The 25,983-nt window shown below is 42.6% G+C and overlaps 1 protein-coding gene across 1 annotated transcript in view; it reads left to right on the forward strand.

Annotated features, from left to right (window-relative positions):
• Positions 1 to 25,983, forward strand: part of TMEM182 (transmembrane protein 182) — a 72,945-nt gene that overhangs the window by 39,258 nt on the left and 7,704 nt on the right. The window contains exon 4 of the mRNA XM_069757629.1: positions 224 to 361. Coding sequence (XP_069613730.1) covers positions 224 to 361 — 138 coding nt within the window. The remainder of the gene's footprint in view (positions 1 to 223; positions 362 to 25,983) is intronic.

Consider the following 25,983-nt stretch of genomic DNA (forward strand, 5'->3'; position numbering starts at 1 on the left):
AATCAAAGCCTGTCAACTACCGACATAAACATAAGATAGGTACAGACAAAATGATCCTTATACTGTATATTTCTTTCTGACATATTTAGGCCGCACTTCAAACCCTTGTTTTAATGAATTGCCTTCAAACCAGATATCTCTTCTAGCATTGCACAGGTGGATTTTCTTGAGCTACAAGAAAAATTTTCTTCTTGTTATGATGCATTTCATCTTTTCATTTCAGTATACCGAGGATTTTGGAACATTTTCATGCTTATCGGTGTGGTCACAGTTGTAGCTGGAGGCTTCATCATCATCTGTGCAGCTCCTTTTGTGAGCTACAGACTTTATAAAGCAGGAGGTGGCCTTTTTATTACTGCAGGTAAGAAAGTTTGATAAGCACATCACATGTACTATATTTGATGCTCGTGTGTACTGTTGTGCATATAATTCCATATTTAAAGGACACAGCATGGATTTTCAACACCTCAAGTGTTATTATTTTTTCTGTTGCTCTTCATTCATGTGAAAATCTTTGGGATAATCTAGCTGTGTGTAACTAGAGATGAGCAAATATTTTGAAATTCGTATTTGCAGGCTTCACCAATTTTTTCCAAAAATTAGAAATACCTTGAAAAGATGTGAGTAGATTAGGGAGACAAAAAGCGCATATAGGGTCTTATCCTCTGATTTAGTGCCATTTTTTAACAGGGAGCTGCTCACCTGATGGTGTAAAGCAAAAGCATGTGCGTATCGGCTGCTGCAGATTCACGGGCCGCCCACGCAACCTTCTCAGGATACTTTGTGGATTAAGTCCGCACAGCCACAATAATACAGAATAATACAGATAATACAAGATGTCTTTGTGGTATTTTCCTGATAGACCTTGACGCGTCGAATAAACCACCAGAGCTTTTCATTACATTCGACTCTGTATTAGGCCAGTCTCACACGTCCAGATAATTCCGGTACCGGAAAAATCGGTACCGGAATTATCCCTGTCCGTGTGTCCGAGTGCTTACCTTGAACATCAGTGTGGCACACGTGTGGCAGCCGTGTGCTGCCCATGTGCCGACTGGGTACCACACGGAGCGTGCAGGAGACAGCGCTAGAGATAAGTGCTGTCCCCTGCATCTGGTGCTGAAGCCGCCATTCATATCTTCTCTCCAGCAGTGTTCGCTGGAGAGAAGATATGAAAAATCCTTTTTTTTTTTTTCCGTGTTTAATATAAAGATCCCTGTCCCCAAACCCCCTCCCACCCCCTGTGCGTCCGCCCGCTGTTACTAAAATACTCACCTGGCTCCCTCGAAACGTCCTCTCCACGCCGCACCTTCTCCAGCATGAGCGGTCACGTGGTGCCGACCATTACAGTCATGAATATGCGGCTCCACCCCTATGGGAGGTGGAGCCGCATATTCATGACTGTAATCGGCGGCACCACGTGACCGCTCATACAGGAGAAGCTGGCGCTGAGAGGAAGCTGCGAGGGAGCTGGGTGAGTATTTTATTAACAGCGGGCGGGCGCACAAGGGGTGGGAGGGGGGAGGGGACAGGGATCTTTATTTTAAACACGGAAAAAAAAAGGATTTTTCATATCTTCTCTCCAGCGAACGCTGCTGGAGAGAAGATATGAATGGCGGCTTCAGCACCACGCTGAGGGGACAGCGCTTACTGTAGCGCTGTCTCCTGCATGGCACACGGACTGCACACGGACAGCCGTGTGCGGTACATGTTTTACACGGACCCATTGACTTTAATGGGTCCGTGTAATCCGTGCGCTCCCACGAACACTGACATGTCTCCGTGTTTTGTACACGGACACACGGTCCATGAAAACACGCTGACATGTGCAGAGACACATTGATTTCAATGTGTCTACGTGAGTCAGTGTCTCCGGTACGTGAGGAAACTGACACCTCACGTACCGGAGCCACTGACGTGTGAAACCGGCCTTATTGTGGCTGCGCGGTCTTAATACACAAACTATCCTGCACAACGTCTTTGAAAAGATGTGAATAACTCCCTGAGTTGTGTTCCCCAAATTTGTATCAATAAAACCATCAGTTCACCAAAGGAAAAACAAGCCCTCACATAGCTCATTCGATGGAAAAATATAAATGGTCTTCGAAAAATGGCAATACAAAACCACAATGTTTTTGTTTGTTTTTTTACAAATTTCTAATATTTTTTCACCACTTAAATAAAATAAATCTATACAAGTTTGGTATCACCGTAATCTTACTGTCCTAGAAAATCATTTTTCTTAATTTTTCCCATACATTGAACAAGAAAAACAAAACCCCAATAAACAATAACCAAATAACCCCAATTTGGAATTTTTGCGTGTTTTTTTTATAGTAAATTGTAAGGTAAAATGAATGGTGTTCTTCATATCAAAACTCATCACATAGAAATTGCAAACCCTCATATAGCTATGCCAATGGTAAAATGAAAATAAAAAGCTATGGTTCTTGGAAGAAGGGGAGGGAAAAATGGCAATGTAAAAATGAAAAAAGGGATTAAGGTTGAAAGAAGTCGAACGAGTTTAACCTATGCTCTTACATATTGATCTAGAGGAAGGCAAAAACACTTTGAGGCAGATGCTAAGCAATTACACTTTGAGGCAGATGCTAAGCAATTACCTTATATATTGGAGAAAAATTATTTTCCATTTCCACATACAGAAGTCAGACTAGAAAAGACATCCAGGCTGTCCTTAAACTTGATTAGTGAATCAAACATTGAATTATGGTTTTAGTTCTATAGTTTCACTGCTCTTACAGTAAAGAATTGCCATCCGTAATGATGAATAAACATTCTTTCCTCTAGATAAGGAGGATGCCTCGTTACAGGCCTCGATATAAAGATCATTACCATTATCTTTGTACTGATCATTCATATTTTTGTACACTGTAGTTAGATTGCCTCTTAGTATTGCAATTCACCCATGAAGGGGAGTTGTCGTGTCTAAACTGGTAAGTCTGCGGTCACTCTGTGTGACTGCAGACTTACGAATCCCCCCAGTGTACGCACTGTGCCCTGCGAGGATTCGCTGGTTTCTGAGCCGGGACCGACCGGTATGTATGCGTTATGCATACTCCCGGCCAGAGCCGACTAGTGGGTGTGTCCTCGCTTCATAAACTTTGTATAGAGCAAGGCCTTACCCCGCCTAGTAACATGCTTTCGTTTATTCCTCTCCTTCACAGAGCCATAACTTTTTTCATTTTTCTGTCTTTATATACAAATTAAGGCTTGTTTTTTGCTGCACGAGTTGTACATTTGAATAGCACACTACATAGTGTACTTGAAAATGGGAAAAAAATAATTTCAAGTGCTGTGAATTTGTGAAAAATACAAAATTCTAACATTGTTTTATGGGAATTGTTTTTACGGTGTATATTGTGTGGTAAAAATGACCTCACAATAAAATTCTCCTCATCAGTATGATTATGGTGATACCAAACAAAAACAGTTTTTTAAATTGTTTTTTAGTTGAAAAAAAAGTCAGGAGTTTTGGAAAAAAAATTTTGTGAGGGAGTTGTCTTGCCATTTTCCGAGACCATAATGTTTTCATTTTTAGGTTGATTCAACTGTATGAGGGCTTATTTTTGTGGAGAAAGACTACATTTTTTTAATACCATTTTGGGATACATATGCCATTTTATTCACTTGTAATTTTGACGTTTTTGATTTTTTTTGCTTCCAATGTTTTACGAATTGTATCAGTTATTTTTATACTGTATTTTGATAGATCAGACTTTTCTGATCATGATACCACACACATGTATTTGTTTGTTTTTTGTTATCTTTACTTTTAATGGGCAAAAGGGGGGTGAGTTGAACTTTTATTTTTGTCATTTTTTTAAACTTTTTTTTATTTTTCACTGTATTTATTACTCTGCTTAGGGAACTTGAACCTACGATCGTCTGATTGCTTCTGCTGTATGCAGCAGTACCACAGTATTGATGATATAATAAAAATCATGGTCTCCTTTGAAGCCCTTTAGGCCTTCTTCAAAAGTGATTTTTTAGTGTCCGCATGTGTTCCGTTTTTTTAAGGATCACAAATACGAGCATATGCACACCCACTGTATTCAATGGTGGTGCGCACATGTCAGGTTTTTCACAAGAACCATGTGTCCGTGTGAAAAACCTGCAGACATGTCAGTTTCTTTTGCACAGCATGGACGAAATGCCTGCTGCACACGTGCACACTAATGACACAAGGACGACATCTGTGTGTAATCAGCGTGACATGTACCAGTGCCTGGGAACAGGTGGTGCAGTTTGTGGTAATCCAAGACACTGGCCAGCTGCTGAAGGCAGCTCTTATAATTGTCTCCTGGTCGCACTGAGATCAACGTGACCAGGAGACAGTGATGGGAGTTGTATTTAGCTGAAGGCACCTGGGGACAAGCTTACCAGCTGTACTGTTAGCTTGCCAGTAGCAGCTGACATCACCATTTCCCTCCCCTTTTGGGTGTTCTAGTATCCCTGGGGCAAAATGAAGAGTACCATCACAGGGCAGCGCCATTTTGTGGGTGACTTCCCTGTGATCTGCTATCACCAGTAGTTACTGTCTCTCTCTCTCCCATCAGTCTTTATATGTCTCTTTCACCCAGATTACATGATTCTCTCACCCCCCTCCACAATGTATGGCCATTCACTGCATATCTGTAGCTCCTTCTTATCTTACTGAGGGATAAATCACAACTCCTGCTGAGCAGCTGGCAGCTCCTGGTCCGATAATGCTAATGGTACACTATTCCTCCTTGATGTCTTTGCAGTCTCTGATACTCTGCCCCTGCTTTTCTCCTGCATTTTACTCCTGTCAATCTAGGATCTGTTCTGCTAGAAGCATTACTGCTTATGTTAGCAGATCCGAGGGCTCCATGAATATGGCAGCAGAACACTCCCACTACTGTGAATTGTGCAGCCCACAGAGGCGTGACCAGTTCACAGCAGTGACAGTTCTATTACAATAGATAGGGTCGGAGTCCGTCTGTTATCTCCTATGACCAAGGGGTGCCGTATTATGACACTGAAAGTATTGTGCTGCTACTGTGAAAGCAAGATGTCAGCCCCCAGTGCCTTCTTTAAACTCCTATAAAACACAAAATGTTTTTCAAATGCAATCAAAACTTGGTTATAACAGCATGTTATGCTACATTACATTGATTTATTAATGATCTACAAATGCGGTACCTTCCCTTTAATAGCTTGGGATGGGATCAGAGATAGTGCCCCCCTCAGGCTACCAACATCAGCCCTCAGCCGCCCCAGAAATGAATAAACCTGGCACGTAGCCTTGTTCTTGCCTGTGGCGGTGGCAAGAGCCTCTGAAACTGGGAAGCGTACACTCGGCTTCAGAGACACAGTGATGCTGCCGAAATAAGTGGCACGCATGTGCGAGATTTGCATTAGCTGGGATTATTCTGGCTTTTGCAAATTATGTTATCATGCCCACAAGGCTATATATGTAATGACATGGAAAGAGGGATGACTAGTCAAGGGAAACTAATGCCCAATTGAATAGTCAAACCCCCATTAGCATAGGAAAAAGGGACATTATAAATGCTTTTTTATACCTTGTTTTCACTGAATAACGTTATACAGGACTGATTAGGCAGGGAATTTACTCATACATAGGTGAATGCTGCTGGGGCATTTCTAAATATTAGAACTAACGGTCTGTCTACCAAAGTACTTAATTCTTTCTGAACGTAAGGGGTCTATGCCATTCAGACCCAGGTGACATTTAATGGAGAATTTATGGTATCTCTGATCATGTCATCTGTCATTGGATTTTGCTCTGTAAATACTGTTTACATGGTGCTTAATAGATTAGCCTTTCTCCTTCCACTATTTCTTCCAGATTTTTAGATTATTTTTGACAGAGTTTTTTTAAATTATTTTTTAATCTATGGGAGCAATTAAATCATCACTTCTGATCTCCAATAAAGAGCTACATGCATTCATGGTCTCCTCCTTGCTGGAGTGATGATTGAGGAAGAATGGGACTCCCAATTCCATGACAATTGCATTTTCCGGAAGTGTACTTTGCATTTATCAGTGATGCCATATTTTTCTGGAGCAAAAAATGATGCACATAGTAAAAACCCACTTCAGTTTTACTATTACTCTTGTAGTGCGGTTGAGTATGAAAATGTGATCCTCAAGCCAGAAAAGGCGGTGTACCCCTAGTTTAAAGGATCAATCCAGTAGGATCTGAATTACCTGGTGCACATGGGTCTGTATAGGAGTTATGTGCACAAACCAGTGTAATACCTAAAAATAAAACTACCCGTATTTTCCGGCGTATAAGATGACTTTTTGACCCCTAAAAATTGTCCCAAAAGTCGGGGGTCGTCTTATACGCCGGGTACGGCATGTGCAGGGAGCGATCCTGGATGTCGGCGTGTGGTTCCCAAGGGTCTGGAGGAGAGGAGACTCTCCTTCAGGCCCTGGGATCCATATTCATGTAAAAAATAAAGAATAAAAAAGATGGATATACTCACCCTCGGACGGCCCCTGGCTCACAGCGCAGCTAGCGTCTGCCTCCGTTCCTAAGAATGCAGAGAGTGAAGGACCTTCGATGACGTCGCAGTCAGGTGACCGGTCACCTGACCGCTCATGTGACCGCGACGTCATCGAAGGTCCTTCACTCTCTGCATTCTTAGGAACGGAGGGAGACGCTAGCAGCGCTGTGAGCCAGGGGCCGTCCGAGGGTGAGTATATCCATGTTTTTTATTTTTATTCTTTATTTTTTACATGAATATGGATACCAGGGCGTGAAGGAGAGTCTCCTCTCCTCCAGACCCTGGGAACTACACGCCGTATAAGATGACTGGGCGTATAAGATGACCCCCGTCTTATACGGCGGGCATATCCCAAATTCCATATTTTATATGGTAAAGTTGGGGGTTGTCTTATACGCCCAGTCGTCTTATACACCAGAAAATACGGTACTTGTAAAGTTGTTTCAGGATTTCATGTTAGATTTACTGGAGCCATGTCAGAATGTTGTCTGCAATGTGACATTGACTGGTTTCTGGAATCTCCTTAAATTACATATGGATCACCCCCTTGGTGGTGCCTCTAATTACCAGGACACTGATGACACATTGAAAAAAGGCAACTAGCAAGTGACAACAATGATGTCTAATTATCTGCTTAATTAACTTTAAGTCACTGTGTTGAGATGCTCTGTAACATACTCTCACGTCAGTACACATGCAGTATTATAATAGTACATGCCTGGGACTAAGGCTAGGTTCACATTAGCGTTTCTGTGCACAGCGCATCATCTGCATGCACAAATGCATGCCAAAACGCATGCTTACGCTGCAGTTTTACTCAGCATCATCTTACGCATGACGAAAAAAAAGCTGCATGTGCATGTGTTTAACCCCTTCGCGCCATGCGCCGTACTAGTACAGCAGCAGTACTAGTACGGCGCACCGATCACCGCGGTCTCGCGATCGCGGGCATTTAACCCCTCTGATGCCGCTGTCAGTAGTGACAGCGGCATAGAGGGGGATCGCGCAGGGACGGGGGCTCCCTGCGCTCTCCCACCGGAGCAACGCAATGAGATCGCGTTGCTCCGGTGACCCGGAAGGAGTCCCCGGATCCAAGATGGCCGCCGGACTCCTTCCGGGTCATGCCGGCGCCTGCACAGTGCACAGTGTCAGATCAACGATCTGATCTAATACAGAGATGTCCCACCCTGGGACAATGCTAGAAAGTTAAAAAAAAAAAAAATAGAATGTATAAAAAAAAAAAAATCCCCAAATAAAAAAAGAAAAAACATTTCCCAGTAAATCCATTTATTTATGTAAATTAAAAAAAACAATAAAAGTACACTTATTTGGTATTGCCGCGTCCGTAACGACCCGCTCTATAAAACCATCCTACTAGTTAACCCCTTCAGTGAACACCGCAAAAAAAAAAAAAAAAAAAACAAGGCAAAAAACATTCCTTTATTATCATACAGGCGAACAAAAAGTGGAATAACATGTGATCAAAACGACAGATATAAATATCCATGGTACCGCTGAAAATGTCATCTTGTCCCGCAAAAAAAAAGCCGCCATACAGCATCATCAGCAGAAAAATAAAAAAGTTATAGCTCTCAGAATAAAGCGATGCAAAAACAATTTTTTTTATATAAAATAGTTTTTATTGTGTAAAAGCGCCAAAACATAAAAAAATTACATAAATGAGGTATCGCTGTAATCGTACTGACCTGAAGAATAAAATTGCTTTATCCATTTTACCACACGTGGAACGGTATAAACGCCCCCCCTAAAAGAAATTCAGGAATTGCTGGTTTTTGTTCATTCCGCCTCCCAAAAATCAGAATAAAAAGCGATCAAAAAATGTCATCTGCCCGAAAATGTTACCAATAAAAACGTCAACTCGTCCCGCAAAAAACAAGATCTCACATGACTCTGTGGGCCAAAATATGGATAAATTATAGCTCTCAAAATGTGGTGATGCAAAAACTATTTTTTGCAATAAAAAGCGTCTTTTAGTGTGTGACAGCTGCCAACCCTAAAAATCCGCCAAAAAAACGCTATAAAAGTAAATCAAACCCCCGTTCATCACCCCCTTAGTTAGGGAAAAATAATAAAATGTAAAAAAATGTATTTATTTCCATTTTCCCATTAGGGTTAGGGTTAGGGCTAGGGTTAGGGCTAAGGTTAGGGCTAGGGTTAGGGCTAGGGTTAGGGCTAGGGTTAGGGTTGGGGTTGGGGCTAGGGATAGGGTTGGGGTTAGGGTTTCAGTTAGAATTGGGGGTTTCCACTGTTTAGGCACATCAGGGGCTCTCCAAACGCGACATGGCGTCCGATCTCAATTCCAGCCAATTCTGCTTTGAAAAAGTAAAATAGTGCTCCTTCCCTTCCGAGTTCTCCTGTGCGCCCAAACAGTGGTTCCCCCCAACATATGGGGTATCAGTGTTCTCAGGACAAGTTGGACAACAACTTTTGGGGTCCAATTTGTCCTGTTACCCTTGGGAAAATAAAAATATAGGGGATAAAATATCATTTTCGTGGAAAAAAAAATATTTTTTATTTTCACGGCTCTGCGTTATAAACTGTAGTGAAACACTTGTTTGTTCAAAGCTCTCACAACACATCTAGATAAGTTCCTTGGGGGGTCTAGTTTCCAATATGGGGTCACTTGTGGTGGGTTTCTACTGTTTAGGTACATCAGGGGCTCTGCAAATGCAACATGACGCCTGCAGACCAATCCATCTAAGTCTGCATTTCAAATGGCGCTCCTTCCCTTCCGAGCTCTGCCGTGCACCCAAACAGTGGTTCACCCCAACATATGGGGTATCAGCGTTCTCAGGACAAGTTGGACAACAACTTTTGGGGTCTAATTTGTCCTGTTACCCTTGGGAAAATAAAAACGTGGGGGCTAAAATATCATTTTCGTGGAAAAAAAATATTTTTTATTTTCACGGCTCTGCGTTATAAACTGTAGTGAAACACTTGTTGGTTCAAAGCTCTCACAACACATCTAGATAAGTTCCTTGGGGGGTCTAGTTTCCAATATGGGGTCACTTGTGGTGGGTTTCTACTGTTTAGGTACATCAGGGGCTCTGAAAATGCAACATGACACCTGCAGACCATTCCATCTTAGTCTGCATTTCAAACGGCGCTCCTTCCCTTCCGAGCTCTGCCATGCACTCAAACGGTGGTTCCCCCCCACATATGGGGTATCAGCGTACTCAGGACAAATTGGATAATAACATTTGTGGTCCAATTTCTCCTGTTACCCTTGGGAAAAAAAAAATTGCGGGCTAAAACATCATTTTGTGGAAAGAAAAAATGATTTTTTAATTTTCACAATGCTACATTCTAAACTTTAGTGAAACAATTGGGTGTTAAAAGTGCTCACCACACATCTAGATAAGTTCCTTAGGGGGTCTTCTTTCCAAAATGGGGTCACTTGTGGGGGGTTTCCACTGTTAAGGCACGTCAGGGGCTCTCTAAATGCGACATGGCGTCCGATCTCAATTCCAGCCAATTTTGCATTGAAAAGTCAAATGGCACTCCTTCCCTTCCGAGCTCTGCCATGCGCTCAAACAGTGGTTTATCCCCATATATGAAGTATCAGCGTACTCAGGAAAAATTGCACAACAACTTTTGGGGTCCAATTTATCCTGTTACCCTTGGGAAAATAAAAAATTTGGGGCAAAAAGATCATTTTTTGTGAAAATTAATATGAAATTTTTTTTACGGCTCTACATTATAAACTTCTGTGAAGCACTTGGAGGTTCAAAGTGCTCACCACACATCTAGATTAGTTCCTTAGGGGGTCTACTTTCCAAAATGGTGTCACTTGTGGGGGTTTCCACTGTTTAGGCACATCAGGGGCTCTCCAATCGTGACATAGGCTCCGATCTCAATTCCAGCAAATCTTGCATTGAAAAGTCAAATGGCTCTCCTTCCCTTCCGAGCTCTGCCATGTGCCCAAACAGTGGTTTATCCCAACATATGGGGTATCGGCGTACTCAGGACAAATTGTACAACGACTTTTGTGGTCCAATTTCTCCTGTTACCCTTGGTAAAATGAAACAAATTGGACCTGAAGTAAAAATTTTGTGAAAAAAAAGTTAAATGTTCAATTTTTTTAAACATTCAAAAAATTCCTGTGAAGCACCTGAAGGGTTAATAAACTTTTTGAATGTGGTTTTGAGTACCTTGAGGGGTGCAATTTTTAGAATGGTGTCACTTTTGGGCATTTTCTGTCATATAGACCCTTCAAAGTCACTTCAAGTGTGAGGTGGTCCGTAAAAAAAATGGTTTTGCAAATTTTGTTGCAAAAATGAGAAATCGCTGGTCAACTTTTAACCCTTATAACTCCCTAACAAAAAAAAATTATGTTTCCAAAATTTTGCTGATGTAAAGCAGACATGTGGGAAATGTTGTTTATTAACTATATTATGTGATATAACTCTCTAATTTAAGGGCATAAAAACTAAGAGTTTGAAAATTGCTAAATTTTCATAATTTCCGACAAATTTTTGTTTTTTTCACAAATAAATGCAAGTCATATCGAAGAAGTTTTACCACTATCATGAAGTACAATATGTCACGAGAAAACAGTGTCAGAATCACCAGGATCCGTTGAAGCGTTTCAGAGTTATGACCTCATAAAGTGACAGTGGTCAGAATTGTAAAAATTGGCCCTGTCACTTAGGTGAAAACAGGCTTTGGGGTGAAGGGGTTAAATGCATTTTGGCATTCGTTTGTGTTGTTTATGTGCATGGTGGAGGTGGTGACATCATTTTCCATAGACAGTAATGCATTGTTTTGACGCAATCATCTGCATGCGCATGATTGCGCAATATTTGACGCTTCTAAAAAATGCAACATGTTGCGTTTGCCGGACACCGCAAAACAATGCATGCGTACGCATCTGCATGTGACCGCATGCAAATGCAGGTCCCTGCACACACCATGTTAAAGATATGTACGCATGACGCATGCGGATCTATGCGGCTCATACACTACACACAGATGCACTAATGTGAAACCAGCCTAACAGAGAATGTGAGCTGGAGATATACACAAAATGTTCCCCTCTTTCAGCAGATTATTATAAACTTCAAAATTCTAGCAGTGAAATCTCCCTTTCCTCTTCCATGTTTAGAAACAGTAGTGACATACTGTATGTCCCATATTGATACTGTATATCCCACACATAGTCTAATTTCCCAAATAACAACAGAAATTAATATATAAGTACAACAGCTGTTAAAGAACTGTTCTCAAGAGAAGCTATCAACTCTACTCACTGAGGCCGGTTTCACACGTCAGTGGCTCCGGTACGTGAGGTGACAGTTTCCTCACGTACCGGAGACACTGACTCACGTAGACACATTAAAATCAATGTGTCTCTGCACATGTCAGAGTGTTTTCATGGACCGTGTGTCCGTTTGAAAAACACGGAGACATGTCAGTGTTCGTGGAAGCGCACGGATCACACGGACTCATTAAAGTTACTGGGTCCGTGTAAAACACGTACCGCACACAGATGCTGTCCGTGTGTAGTCCGTGTGCCATGCAGGAGACCGCGCTACAGTAAGCGCTGTCCCCCAGCTTGTGGTGCTGAAGCCCCATTCATTTCTTCTCTCCAGCAGCATTCGCTGGAGCGAAGGAATGAAAAATCATTTCTTTTTTGTTACAATAAAGTTCCCGGTAATCTCCCCCCTCCCTCCCCCTGTGCGCCCGCCCGCTGGCATTAAAATACTTACCCAGCTCCCTCGGCGCATCCTCTCAGCGTCGCAGCTCTCCCTGTATGAGCAGTCACGTGGTGCCGCACATTACAGTGATGAATATGCGGCTCCACCTCCCATAGGGGTGGAGCCGCATATTCATCACTGTAATAAGTGGCACCACGTGACCGCTCATACAGGAAGAGCTGCGACACTGAGAGGAAGCATCAAGGGAGCTGGGTAAGTATTTTAATGCCAGCGGGCGGGTGCACAGGGAGAGGGAGGGGGGAGATTACCGGGAACTTTATTTTAACAACAAAAAAAATTTAAAAAAGTGATTTTTCATTCCTTTGCTCCAGCGAACGCTGCTGGAGAGAAGAAATGAATGGGGCTTCAGCACTACAAGCTGGGGGGACATCGCTTACTGTAGCGCTGTCTCTCCTGCACAGTGCGTGTGGTACCCAGTCGGCACACGGACAGCACACGGCTGCACTGATGTGCAACGTAAGCACACGGACACGGATAACTCCGGTACCGATTTTTCCGATACCGGAATTATCTGGATGTGTGGGACAGGCCCGAAAGAGCATTTGAGAGACTTGCTGTACAACTCTCATAACCAAACCATTAATGTGAGAACTTTCCCAGCATTGCTGACTGGCTAAGAGCAGTTGTCTAAGGGCTCACTTGTGCGAAACTTGGATGAGTCTCGCACGGCAATACCCGGCGCTGCTGCCGGCACTCAGATCGAAGCGTGCGGCCGCATAGGTATACATGCAGCCACACGCTCCGATCTGTGTGCCAGGTGCAGTGCCGGGTATTGCCGTGCGAGACTCATCTGAGTTTCACGCATATGAGTAGGAGCCCTAACAGTCTCTCCCCATAATGCTCTTCCCAAATGTCCTTTTAAAGGGAAGGTACCGCGTTTGTATGCACTGGGGGCTGACATCTTGGTTTTGCAGCAGTAGCAGGGCACTATCAGTGTCAGATACGGCACCCCATGGACATAGGAGATAATAGACCGGCGCTGACCCCATCTGTAACATTGCAGCAGCATTAGCAGTGAGCTGGGCACGTCTCTGTGGGCTGCACAACTCACTGCTGTAGGTGTGACTAGCTGCCATTTTATTATAGCCCTGTGCTATCTGCCGAGCTCCACTTACTCTCTATCGCAGGACAGAAGAAGCGCTCACTGCTCCTCTGTACTCCAGGCAGGCACGTCCTGGGCACAGTGGGCACACATCCTCTGCTCCTCACAAGCTGCCCTGTGTGCTTCTCCTGCTGTGTCTCCCCCTCCCACACAGTCCCTGTGATCTCCAGTAAGCTGCACTCACAGCCTGCAGAGAGGGAGGTGACACCTGGAGAGAGAGCAGGGCAGCTGACAGGACAGGGATTAAGGTGGGGGAAGGGGGATGGCAAGAATGTTATTCACAAAAAATGCTGCTGAGCCCACTGTGTTCTGCTCCTCTGTAAACAAGCTGTGCCTCTGATGCAGTAACTGCTGGTGATAGCAGGTCACAGGGCAGTCACACACAAAATGGTGCTGCCCTGTGATGCTGCTCTTCATTCTGCCCCAGGGATATTAGACCACCCAAAAGGGGAGGGAAATGGTGATGTCAGCAGTTACTGCCCCAATTTTCCAGCAAAGAGTAAAGCTGCTAAATCTTACTATATCTGCTTGAGATCTAAAACCGAAAATGCTCCCCCTAGTGGTAAATATGTATATTTGTAGAAAAATATATAATATTTTTCATATAGAAATGTTTGCAAACAGTGCAAACATTGCATTAATACATTTTAATTACTATTTTAAGCTTAATTTCACAAAAAAAAAAAAAAAGAAAACTGGTGGCACCTTCCCTTTAAGTTGGATCTGTGACATCCCCGTAGACACTGATTGGGGCTGCCAGGCACATGTGGGCCTTCAGCTCTAAACAAATATCTGCTCATTGCAGTTCAGCAAAGAGGGGGGACCTTTCACTAGGGGTTTCCAGCGGTGGGGCCTGTAGAGACCAGTCTTTTTTGGATAACTGATAAACGTCCATTTTGGGAACACTCCCACTAAGTTGATTACATGGATCTCTATACACATGCTTTCGACACCCATTTATTTTTTTAACTAGGAAAATGTTGAAATTCTGCTCAAGTTCAAATGCTATTCTATTCTGAAAGCAATTTTCATATCCTTCCCCTGTGGGATAACAGTTCTTCAATTTATGCCTATTCTGAAGGAGCTAAAATGAAGCCAATTCTGACCCCACTCAATGTGATTTATTTGTACATATTTTACTTAGTATAAAGAACATTACTAGAGATTTAATAGTGTATGTTGTCCAAAACCTGGCATTACATTCTGTATAAACCAGCATTAGTAGCTACATTCACACACCTGTCTCTATGTGTATACTTTACACCTGTGCATATCACTTCCTCTGTCATCTACGTCTGTTTTTAGCTGACTGCACTAATGTCCTGTCATCCAGATGACAAAGCATTGTACTCACTCCTCTTTTTATTCTTTTTTTCACCACTAGACATCTTTCTAAGGCTACGTTCACATTTGCGGCTTTGGACGCAGCGTCGTGGACGCAACGCACGACGCACGAAAGACGCAAGTAGAAAGCACGCATTTTTGACGCATGTGTTCAACCCTTTTTTAATATATAGGGTCTTTTCAGTGTCTCTATTTTTAAAGTAAAGAACGCATGCGTCCTACAACGCACAACAACGCAAGTACTTGCGTCTTCTGCGTTGCCAATACACTTCAATGGAGGTTTTGAAGCTTCGACGACGCAAATACAACGCAAGTGCGACGCAAGCGTTTTTTAAAAATTTTGGACGCAGAAAAAATGCAACATGTTGCGTTTGCAACGCACTGCCAGGTGCGTCGAAAGGACGCATGCGTCGCAAAACGCACCGAAACGCATGAAAACGAACGCACATGCGTCCCCAATGTTAAAGATAGGGAAGCATGACGCGTGCGTTGTTTTGCGGCGACGCCGCTGCGTCCAAAGCCGCAAATGTGAACGTAGCCTAAGAGATCAGAAATGCAAGCTAGTTTACTTCATGCCTCAGACACACTGCTGTACTACTGCTCTGCACAACTTTCATGCAGTTAAGTCCAGAAATATTTGGACAGAGACACAAGTTTTGGCGTTTTAGCTGTTTAACAAAACATATTCAAGATACAGATATATAATCAATATATACTATATATTATAGTGCAGAATCTCAACTGTAATTTGAGGGCACTCACATCCTAATTGGAGTACGGGTTTAGGAATTACATCTCTTTAAGGCCGGCTTCACACTCAGCGTATGAAAATACGGTCCGTATATTACGGCCGTAATACGCTGAAATGTCCCGAAAATAGTGGTCCGTAGCTCCTCCGTAGGCAGGGTGTGTCAGCGTTTTTTGCGCATGGCATCCTCCGTATGTAATCCGTATGGCATCCGTACTGCGTGGTTTTCTCGCAGGCTTGCAAAACCAACATACCGCTATAGAAGTGATCCATGTGTCCCAAAAAGAAAAAAAAAATATATATATATTGTCTATATATATATATATATATATATATATATATATATATATATATATATATATATGTCAGTAGACACATATATGTATATATATTAATTTTTTTTCCAGCGCTATACAGCTTGAAAGCCGGTAATTCAATTACCGGCTTTTTCCTTCTCCTTCCTAAAACATGGGAGCTTTCTAGGTAATTTCCCACGATCTATGAACATCCAGCAGAGGGCGCCTCACCGCAAATGAAGCTAAATATAGCTCATTGATCTATATTTAGACTCATTCCCCGGGGTTTTGCAGCGAGGAGTAGCATTGCATTAGCAAAGCTCCTTGCTGCAAAATGTTTTAACCCCTTCAGAAGGATTTACATCGTTGGACGTTACAGATCTGCGGAGGGTAAGTATATTGTTGGTTTATTATGTTTTTTCTTTCACAGAACGAGGGTCTTCAGTGACTGGATTGGGCGTAGAATAAAATACTCAAACAACCATTGTTTTTATTTCATTAAAATAATTTTAAATAATGTGTTTGTGTTTTATTTAACCCTTTACTACAATTGGATTAATAATGGATAGGTGTCATAATTGACGCCTCTCCATTATTAATTAGGCTTAATGTCACCTTACAATAGCAAGGTGGCATTAACCCTTCATTACCCCATATCCCACCGCTACACGGGAATGGGAAGAGAGTGGCCAAGTGCCAGAATAGGCGCATCTTCCAGATGTGCCTTTTCTGGGGTGGCTGGGGGCAGATGTTTTTAGCCAGGGGGGGCCAATAACCATGGACCCTCTCCAGGCTATTAATATCTGCCCTCAGTCACTGGCTTTACTACTCTGGCGGAGAAAATTGCGCGGGAGCCCACGCCAATTTTTTCCGCCATTTAACCCTTTATTTTAAGAGCTAGAACGGCCCAATTTTGCAGATACACTCTACTGACATTAGTAGTGTGGAATCTGCAAAAAAAATGGAGAGAAGACATGGTTTACTGTATCGTTAATTCCCATAGGGAAAAGATGATGTACAAGTCCACTATAAAAAGTATAAATCCTTTATTAGAAATTTTAAAATACACGAAGAGACAAAATCAGGTGTATGGAAGTCACACTGAAAACAATATAATAACACCAGGGGCCCCACCCCCCACCAGTCAACCCACCACATATAAAGCACCAAATTGTATGCTGTAACCTATAAACGGCCAAGAAATGGTACATATGTACCTCCGATCAGAGGGACAAGGGCTCATACTGCATATCCCCCTCCTAATTTTAACAGTATGAGCCCTTGTCCCTCTGATCGGAGGTACATATGTACCATTTCTTGGCCGTTTATAGGTTACAGCATACAATTTGGTGCTTTATATGTGGTGGGTTGACTGGTGGGGGGTGGGGCCCCTGGTGTTATTATATTGTTTTCAGTGTGACTTCCATACACCTGATTTTGTCTCTTCGTGTATTTTAAAATTTCTAATAAAGGATTTATACTTTTTATAGTGGACTTGTACATCATCTTTTCCCTATGGGAATTAACGTTGTAGTTTATGGATGTGTCCGTAATATAGGGTCTCCACATGGGATATTTAAATTATAAAAAGATTTCATATACATCTAAAAATATCTTAATGTCCCGTAATATGTGGTATAGTTGTCTATTGGTGATTTATGGTTTACTGTATGTAAACCATGTCTCAAATCATGTCGGGTTTTAGGAAGGAGAAGGAAAAAGCCGGTAACTGAATTACCGGCTTTCAAGCTGTATAGCGCTGGAAAAAATATTAATATATATACATATATGTGTCTCACTGACATATATATATATATATATATATACCTATTCTATGTGTACACATTTATTCTACCTATTCTACTGTAAGCTGTCAGTGTGATTTTACTGTACACCGCACTGAATTGCCGGCTTTTCTCTCTAACAGCGCTGCGTATTTCTCGCAAGTCACACTGCTTGTCCGTGTGTAATCCGTATTTTTCACGCTTCCATAGACTTTCATTGGCGTATTTCTTGCGCAGTACGGTGACAAACGCAGCATGCTGCGATTTTGTACGGCCGTACAAAGCCGTATAATACTGATCAGTAAAATACGGCAGATAGGAGCAGAGGCATAGAGAATAATTGTGCCGTATTTTTTGCGAGTTTTACGGACGTAGTTTCTGCGCTCTTACGTCCGTAAAACTCGCAAGTGTGAAGCCGGCCTAATATGTAAAAGGGACCACAAGTAATTGGACAATTATCCCAAAAGCTCTTTAACCCCTTTACCCCCGAGGGTGGTTTGCATGTTAATGATCAAGCCAATTTTTACAATTCTGACAACTGTCTCTTTATGAGGTAATAACTCTGGAATACTTCAATGAATTCTGGTGATTCTGGCACTGTTTTTTCATGACATATTGTACTTAATATTAGTGGTAACATTTCTTTGATAGGACTTGCGATTATGTGTAAAAAAATGGAAATTTGGCGAAAATTTAGAAAATGTCACAATTTTCCAACTTTGAATTTTCATGCCCTTAAATCACAGAGATATGTCACACAAAATGCTTAATAAGTAACATTTCCCACAGTTCTACTTTACATCAGCACAATTTTGGAACCAAATTTTTTTTATTAGGAAGTTATAAGGGTTAAAAGTTAAACAGCGATTTCTCATTTTTGCAACACCATTTTTTTCTTAGGGACCACCTCACATTTGAAGTCACTTTGAGGGGTTTATATGATAGAAAATACCGAAAAGTGACACTATTCTAGAAACTGCACCCCTCAAGGTGTCAAACACCGTGTCAAACACCATGTTGCGTTTGGAGAGAACCTGATGTACCTAAACAGTGAAAACCCCCGACAATTGACATCATTTTAAAAACTAGACCCCCAAGGAACTTATCTAGATGTGTGGTGAGCAGTTTGAACCCCCAAGTGCTTCACAGAAGTTTATAACATAGAGCCGTACAAAAATGATTTTTCACCCCAATTTTTTATTTTACTAAGGGTAACAGAATAAATTGGACCCCAAAAGTTGTTGTGCAATTTTTCTTGAGTACTCCACTACCTCATATGAAGGGGTATACTACTTTTGAGGCACAGTGCAAAGCTCAGAAGGGAAGAGACGCCATCTTGGAGTTCAGATTTTGCTGGAATGGTTTGAGGGTGCCATGTCACATTGGCAGAGCCCCTGAGGCTCATTTTACAAACAACACTCCCCAATGAATTCATCTAGGGATGCAGTGATCATATTAACGCCACATGTGCCTCACAGAATTTTTTTACCACTGAGCGGTGAAGAAAGAATAAGTTACATTTCTACCACTAAAATGTTTTTTTTTAGCCCCAAATTTTTTATTTTTCTAAGGCTTAATAGGAAATTTTTTTTATAACAAAATGAGGTCCATTTTTTCCTGAGTGCGCCAATACCCTACATGTAATCAGGAAATATTTTTCAGGCATAGTGCAAAGCTCAGAAGGCAATTAGCACCAGATTTTACTGTTGTGGTTTGCAGGTGCCATAACCCACTGGGAGATCCCATGAGGTGCCAAAACAGCAGAACCCCTCCATAAGTTACCCCATTTTATGAATTGGACCTCCAAATTAATTCATCTAGGGATTCAGTGGTCATATTGACACCATGGGTAAGTCACAGAATTTTATACCATTGGGAAGTAAAGACAAAATAACTACATTTTTACCACCCAAATTTAGTTTCAGCCAAAGATTTTACATTGAATGTGGCAATACTCCATATGTGGCTGTAACAGTACTACTTAGCCATACAGAGAGACTAGGGAGGAACTGAGCACTATTTTCCTATTAAAGTGAATGGGTCTGTGCACATGTCAGTGAGTTTCCACGGACTGTGTGTCCATGGGCAAAACAAGCTGATATGTCCATTTTTAATGTCAGAACGGGCCACAAAACGTCACGCACATGTGCATACGCATAACACACATGGATGTCATCTGCGTGACATGCATCAGTGCCAGGGAAGAAGCGTTACAGTAAGCACTGTTCCATGTTGCCGGGTGCTGAACATGGCTCTCATCATTCTCCCCTGCTCTGCTGGTGATTGGCACAAGCAGGGGAGAATGATGAGAGTTACATTTAAGTGATAAAAGAGCAGGCTGCGGTTGATGGGACTATTACTCCTGTGAGGGTGATCTCTTAAAGGGAGATCAATATGATTGCTTGTACCTGACCAAATATAAACTGAGAGCTAGCTTAGAGGCTAAGAATGTATCAGGTACACAGAGACTGTTACACACTCCTCTCTCAGTCAAGGTTTGTGCCCAACTGAACTTTATTCTGAACAAAGGAAGATACTAAAAACACAGATTAGGGGAGGTCGCACAACTTCTGAATAGTTAGTGTCACTCTGATTGGTTAATTCCAACTTCATTTTCAAATATGGTATATTCCAGTATCTTCACTCCTGCATTCCAAAGATTCCTTCCAAGACAGTTTCAAGGATCTCCAAGATATCTTAAGACACAATCGCCATCTTGCTACACCATATCTGAACTGACTTATATGAGGTTTAATAATTGATTTCATTAGCCATTTTCTCCTTTCACACTTCACACGCCTATTCCTGCTGCTGCTAATAACAATGAAAGCAGGAGCGGCTGATGGGGGTATTCATCAGCCATCACCTGGACTATAAATAAATAAATAAAAAAAACATTGTGGGTTCCCCTGTTTTTATGATAACCGGCCAGGCAAAACTCACAGCCAGGGGCATGCAACCCTTAGCTGTCAGCTTCAGCAAAACTGGTTATCAAAAATAGAGGGGTCCCCACACTGTTTTTTTTAAACTATTTAAATAAATAATTTTAAAACCGGGTTCCCCCCATTTTTGACAACCAGCCTTGCTAAAGGTCACAGCTGGGGGCTGGTATTCTCATGCTGGTAAGGGGCCATGGATATTGACCCCCCCAGCCTAAAAATAACAGCCCACAACTGCCCAGAAAAGGCACATCTGTTAGATGCGTCAATTCTGGAACGTTACCCGGCTCTTCCTACTTGCCCTGTAGTGGTGACAAGTGGAGTTCATATTTGTGGGGTTGATGTCACCTTTGTATTGTCAGGTGACATCAAGCCCACAGCTTAGTAATGGAGAGGTGTCTATAAGACACCTATCCATTACTAATCCTATAGTTATATGTTAAATAAAGACACAGCCAGAATAAAGTCATTTAATTGAAAAAAATACACAGTCTCTTGTAATCAAAGTAAAATAAAAAAAACAACAATATAACTGTCTGTTGTTGTGTCCCACGACGTAATCCATGTCTGGGGTATAATTCGTTTTCAACCTGGACGGTGCCAAGATGTGACCGTCCTGGCTGAAAACCACTGGTGAATGAGCTGATGTCATAAAGTTTACCTTCGGTCACTGGAATGCGCTGCCAGCAAGGCTGCGCTGGGGTGAGATCCCCAATAGCACCGTGAGCGCTCAGTAACTGGGGGTGACGTCACAGAGGTTACCTCCGGTCACTGGGCTCACCCCCGGTCACAGCCCAAAGATTCAGTCATTGTCCAAATATTTGTAGACCTAAGTATCTACTATATAATTGTCTAAGGTTCACTTCTGTCTGTCTGTCTGTCACAGATATTCATTGGTCGCGGCCTCTGTCTGTCATGGAATCCAAGTCGCTGATTGGTCTCGCCAGCTGCCTGTCATGGCTGCAGTGACCAATCAGCGACGGCCACAGTCCGATTAGTCCCTCCCTACTCCCCTGCCATCAGTGCCCGCTCCATACTCCCTGCAGTCACCGCTCACACAGGGTTAATGCCAGCGGTAACTGACCGCGTTATACCGCGGGTAATTCACTCCGTTACCGCCGCTATTAACCCTGTGTAACCAAGTTTTTACTATTGATGTTGCTCATGCAGCATCAATAGTAAAAAGATCTAATGTTAAAAATAATTAAAAAAAATAAAAAATCATCATATACTCACCCTCTGGCACCTTTCCCGCTCCTTGCGACGCTCCGGTGCTGAAGATGGTATGCGACAAGGACCTTTCATGACGTCATGTGACCGCGACGTCATCACAGGTCCTGCGCGAGAAGGACCTTCCATGACGTCATGGTCATGTGACCGCGACGTCATCACAGGTCCTGCGCGCCTGCGCGAAAAGGACCTGCCATGACGTCACGGTCATGTGACCGCGACGTCATCACACCCTGGGACCGGAAGCTGGCGAACAGGCGACAGAACTACAAGGGGCCCTCGGATCAGAAGGTGAGTATGTTTATTTTTTATTTTTTAACCTGTGACATACGTGGCTGGGCAATATACTACGTAGCTGAGCAATATACTACGTGGCTCTGTGCTGTATACTACGTCACTGGGCAATATACTACGTAACTGGGCAATATACTACGTGGCTGGGCAATATACTACGTGACTGGGCAATATACTACATCACTGGGCAATATACTACGTAACTGGCAATATGCTCTGTGCTGTATACTACGTCGCTGGGCAATATACTATGTGGCTGGGCAATATACTACGTGGCTCTGTGCTGTATACTACGTCACTGGGCAATATACTACGTGGCTCTGTGCTGTACGTCACTGGGCAATATACTACGTAACGGCAATATTCTACGTGGCTGGGCAATATGCTCTGTGCTGTATAGTACGTCGCTGGGCAATAAATATACTACGTGGCTGGCCAATATACTACGTGACTGGGAAATATACTATGTGGGCTGTGCAATATACTACGTGACTGGGCAATATACTACGTGACTGGGCAATATTCTATGTAGCTGGGCAATATAGTACGTGACTGGGCAATATACTACGTGACTGTGCAATATACTACGTGACTGGGCAATATACTACGTGACTGGGCAATATACTATATAGCTGGGCAATATAGTACGTGACTGGGCAATATACTACGTGACTGTGCAATATACTACGTGACTGGGCAATATACTATGTGACTGAGCAATATACTACGTGGCTTGCCAATATACTACGTGACTGGGCAATATACTATGTGGGCTGTGCAATATGCTACGTGACTGGGCAATATACTACGTGACTGGGCAATATACTATGTAGCTGGGCAATATAGTACGTGACTGGGCAATACTACGTGACTGTGCAATATACTACATGACTGGGAAATATACTACGTGACTGGGCAATATACTATGTAGCTGGGCAATATAGTACGTGACTGGGCAATATACTACATGACTGTGCAATATACTACGTGACTGGGCAATATACTATGTGACTGAGCAATATACTACGTGGCTGGCCAATATACTACGTGACTGTGCAATATACTACGTGACTGGGCAATATACTATGTGACTGAGCAATATACTACGTAGCTGGGCAATATACTACGTCGCTGGGCAATATACTAAGTGGCTGGGCAATATACTACGTGACTGGGCAATATACTACGTGGGCTGTGCAATATACTATGTGACTGAGCAATATACTACGTGGGCTGTGCAATATACTACGTGACTGGGCAATATACTACGTGGCTGGGCAATATACTACGTGACTGGGCAATATACTACGTGGGCTGTGCAATATACTATGTGACTGGGCAATATACTATGTGGGCTGTGCAATATACTACGCGACTGGGCAATATACTACGTGACTGGGCAATATACTACGTGTGCTGTGCAATATACTATGTGACTGGGCAATATACTACGTGGGCTGTGCAATATGCTACGTGACTGGGCAATATACTACGTGACTGGGCAATATACTATGTAGCTGGGCAATATAGTACGTGACTGGGCAATATACTACGTGACTGTGCAATATACTACATGACTGGGCAATATACTACGTGACTGGGCAATATACTATGTAGCTGGGCAATATAGTACGTGACTGGGCAATATACTACGTGACTGTGCAATATACTACGTGACTGGACAATATACTATGTGACTGAGCAATATACTACGTGGCTGGCCAATATACTACGTGACTGGGCAATATACTATGTGGGCTGTGCAATATACTACGTGACTGGGCAATATACTACGTGACTGGGCAATATACTATGTAGCTGGGCAATATAGTACGTGACTGGGCAATATACTACGTGACTGGGCAATATACTACGTGACTGGGCAATATACTACGTAGCTGGGCAATATAGTATGTGACTGGGCAATATACTATGTGGCTGTGCAATATACTACGTGACTGGGCAATATACTATGTGACTGAGCAATATACTACGTAGCTGGGCAATATACTACGTCGCTGGGCAATATACTACGTGGCTGGGCAATATACTACGTGACTGGGCAATATACTACGTGGGCTGTGCAATATACTATGTGACTGGGCAATATATTATGTGGGCTGTGCAATATACTACGTGACTGGGCAATATACTACGTGACTGGGCAATATACTACGTAGCTGTGCAATATACTATGTGGCTGGGCAATATACTACGTGGCTGGGCAATATACTACGTGACTGGGCAATATACTACGTGACTGGGCAATATACTACGTGACTGGGCAATATACTATGTGACTGAGCAATATACTACGTAGCTGGGCAATATACTACGTCGCTGGGTGAAATACTACGTGGCTGGGCAAAATACTACGTGACTGGGCAATATACTACGTGGGCTGTGCAATATACTATGTGACTGGACAATATACTACGTGGGCTGTGCAATATACTACGTGGCTGGGCAATATACTATGTGACTGGGCAATATACTACGTAGCTGGGCAATATAGTACGTGACTGGGCAATATACTACGTAGCTGGGCAATATAGTATGTGACTGGGCAATATACTATGTGGCTCTGTGCTATATACTACGTGGCTGGGCAATATACTATGTGGGCTGTGCAATATACTACGTCACTGGGCAATATACTACGTGGCTGGGCAATATACTACGTGGGCTGTGCAATATACTACGTCACTGGGCAATATACTACGTGACTGGGCAATATACTACGTGACTGGGCAATATACTACGTGACTGGGCAATATACTACGTAGCTGGGCAATATAGTACGTGACTGGGCAATATACTACGTGGCTCTGTGCTGTATACTACGTCACTGGGCAATATACTACATGGCTGGGCAATGTACTACGTGGCTGGGCAATATACTGCGTGGACATGCATATTCTAGAATACCCGATGCGTTAGAATCGGGCCACCATCTAGTACATTATAAGAACACAAGTATTCATGCCTATTTCCATGACTGAGCTGCTACATTAACATGTGCTCTGTAGAGTGATGAATCACAGTTATCTGGCAGTTTAATGGAGAAGTCTAGGTTTGGTAAATACAAGGAAAACCAGGAGAACATTACATGCTGAACGGTATTGTGACAACTGTAAAGTTTGGTGAAATGGGGACTATGCTATAGGGTTGTTTCTCTGGGGCTGGCCTAGACCCTTTAGTTCTAGCGAAGTAAAATATTGTTTCAGCATACCAAGATACTTTGGACACCTGTGTGCTTCCAACTTTGCTGGCACAGTGTGGAGAAGGCCCTTTTCTGTTCCTGATTGTGTTTAAGTGCACAAAGATTGGTCCATAAAGACCTGCTTGGGTGAGTTTGGTGCGGAAGAACATGACTGGTCTATACAGAGCCCCTATATCAATCCCATAATACCTTTGGGATGAAATAGAATGGACAGTTCCTGTCATCCAACCTCAATATCTGACTTCACAATGCTATTTCAGATAAGTGGGCAAATAATTTCTACAGGTACACTCCAAAATCTTGTAAATAGCCTTTCCAGAGGAGTGGAATATTTTTTAGCTGAAAAGAGGGGCCAGCTCATATTAATCTCTATGGATTTAAAATGAAATGTCCTAACACATTGTCTAGGTGTAATGTGTGGGTATGCTAATACTTTTGTCAGTAGTGTGTAAGTCAATGGGCTTATACTGTTCCTTTGCATGCCTCACATTTCATATTAACTCATATAGGGGTCTATTCTCTCAAATTCCCATAGAATCGGAATCTCTTCCAAAGGATTCAGTATTTTGTTAATATTCTCTCTTAAGTGAGCAATCACTACATTCAGTGGTTTCAATTGGTCATTAACGCAATTGCTCATTACTCATGTTTGCCAAGGGTGTTTGGGTATGCACCGAGTATTGCAGGTGCTTGAGGGACATGTTCGAGTCCCTGCACCCGCATATTTTGCTGCTGTAAGACAGCAACAAAACATGCGGGGATTGCCT

This window comes from Ranitomeya imitator, chromosome 3 (assembly GCF_032444005.1).
Source record: "Ranitomeya imitator isolate aRanImi1 chromosome 3, aRanImi1.pri, whole genome shotgun sequence".
Classification (NCBI taxonomy): domain Eukaryota; kingdom Metazoa; phylum Chordata; class Amphibia; order Anura; family Dendrobatidae; genus Ranitomeya; species Ranitomeya imitator.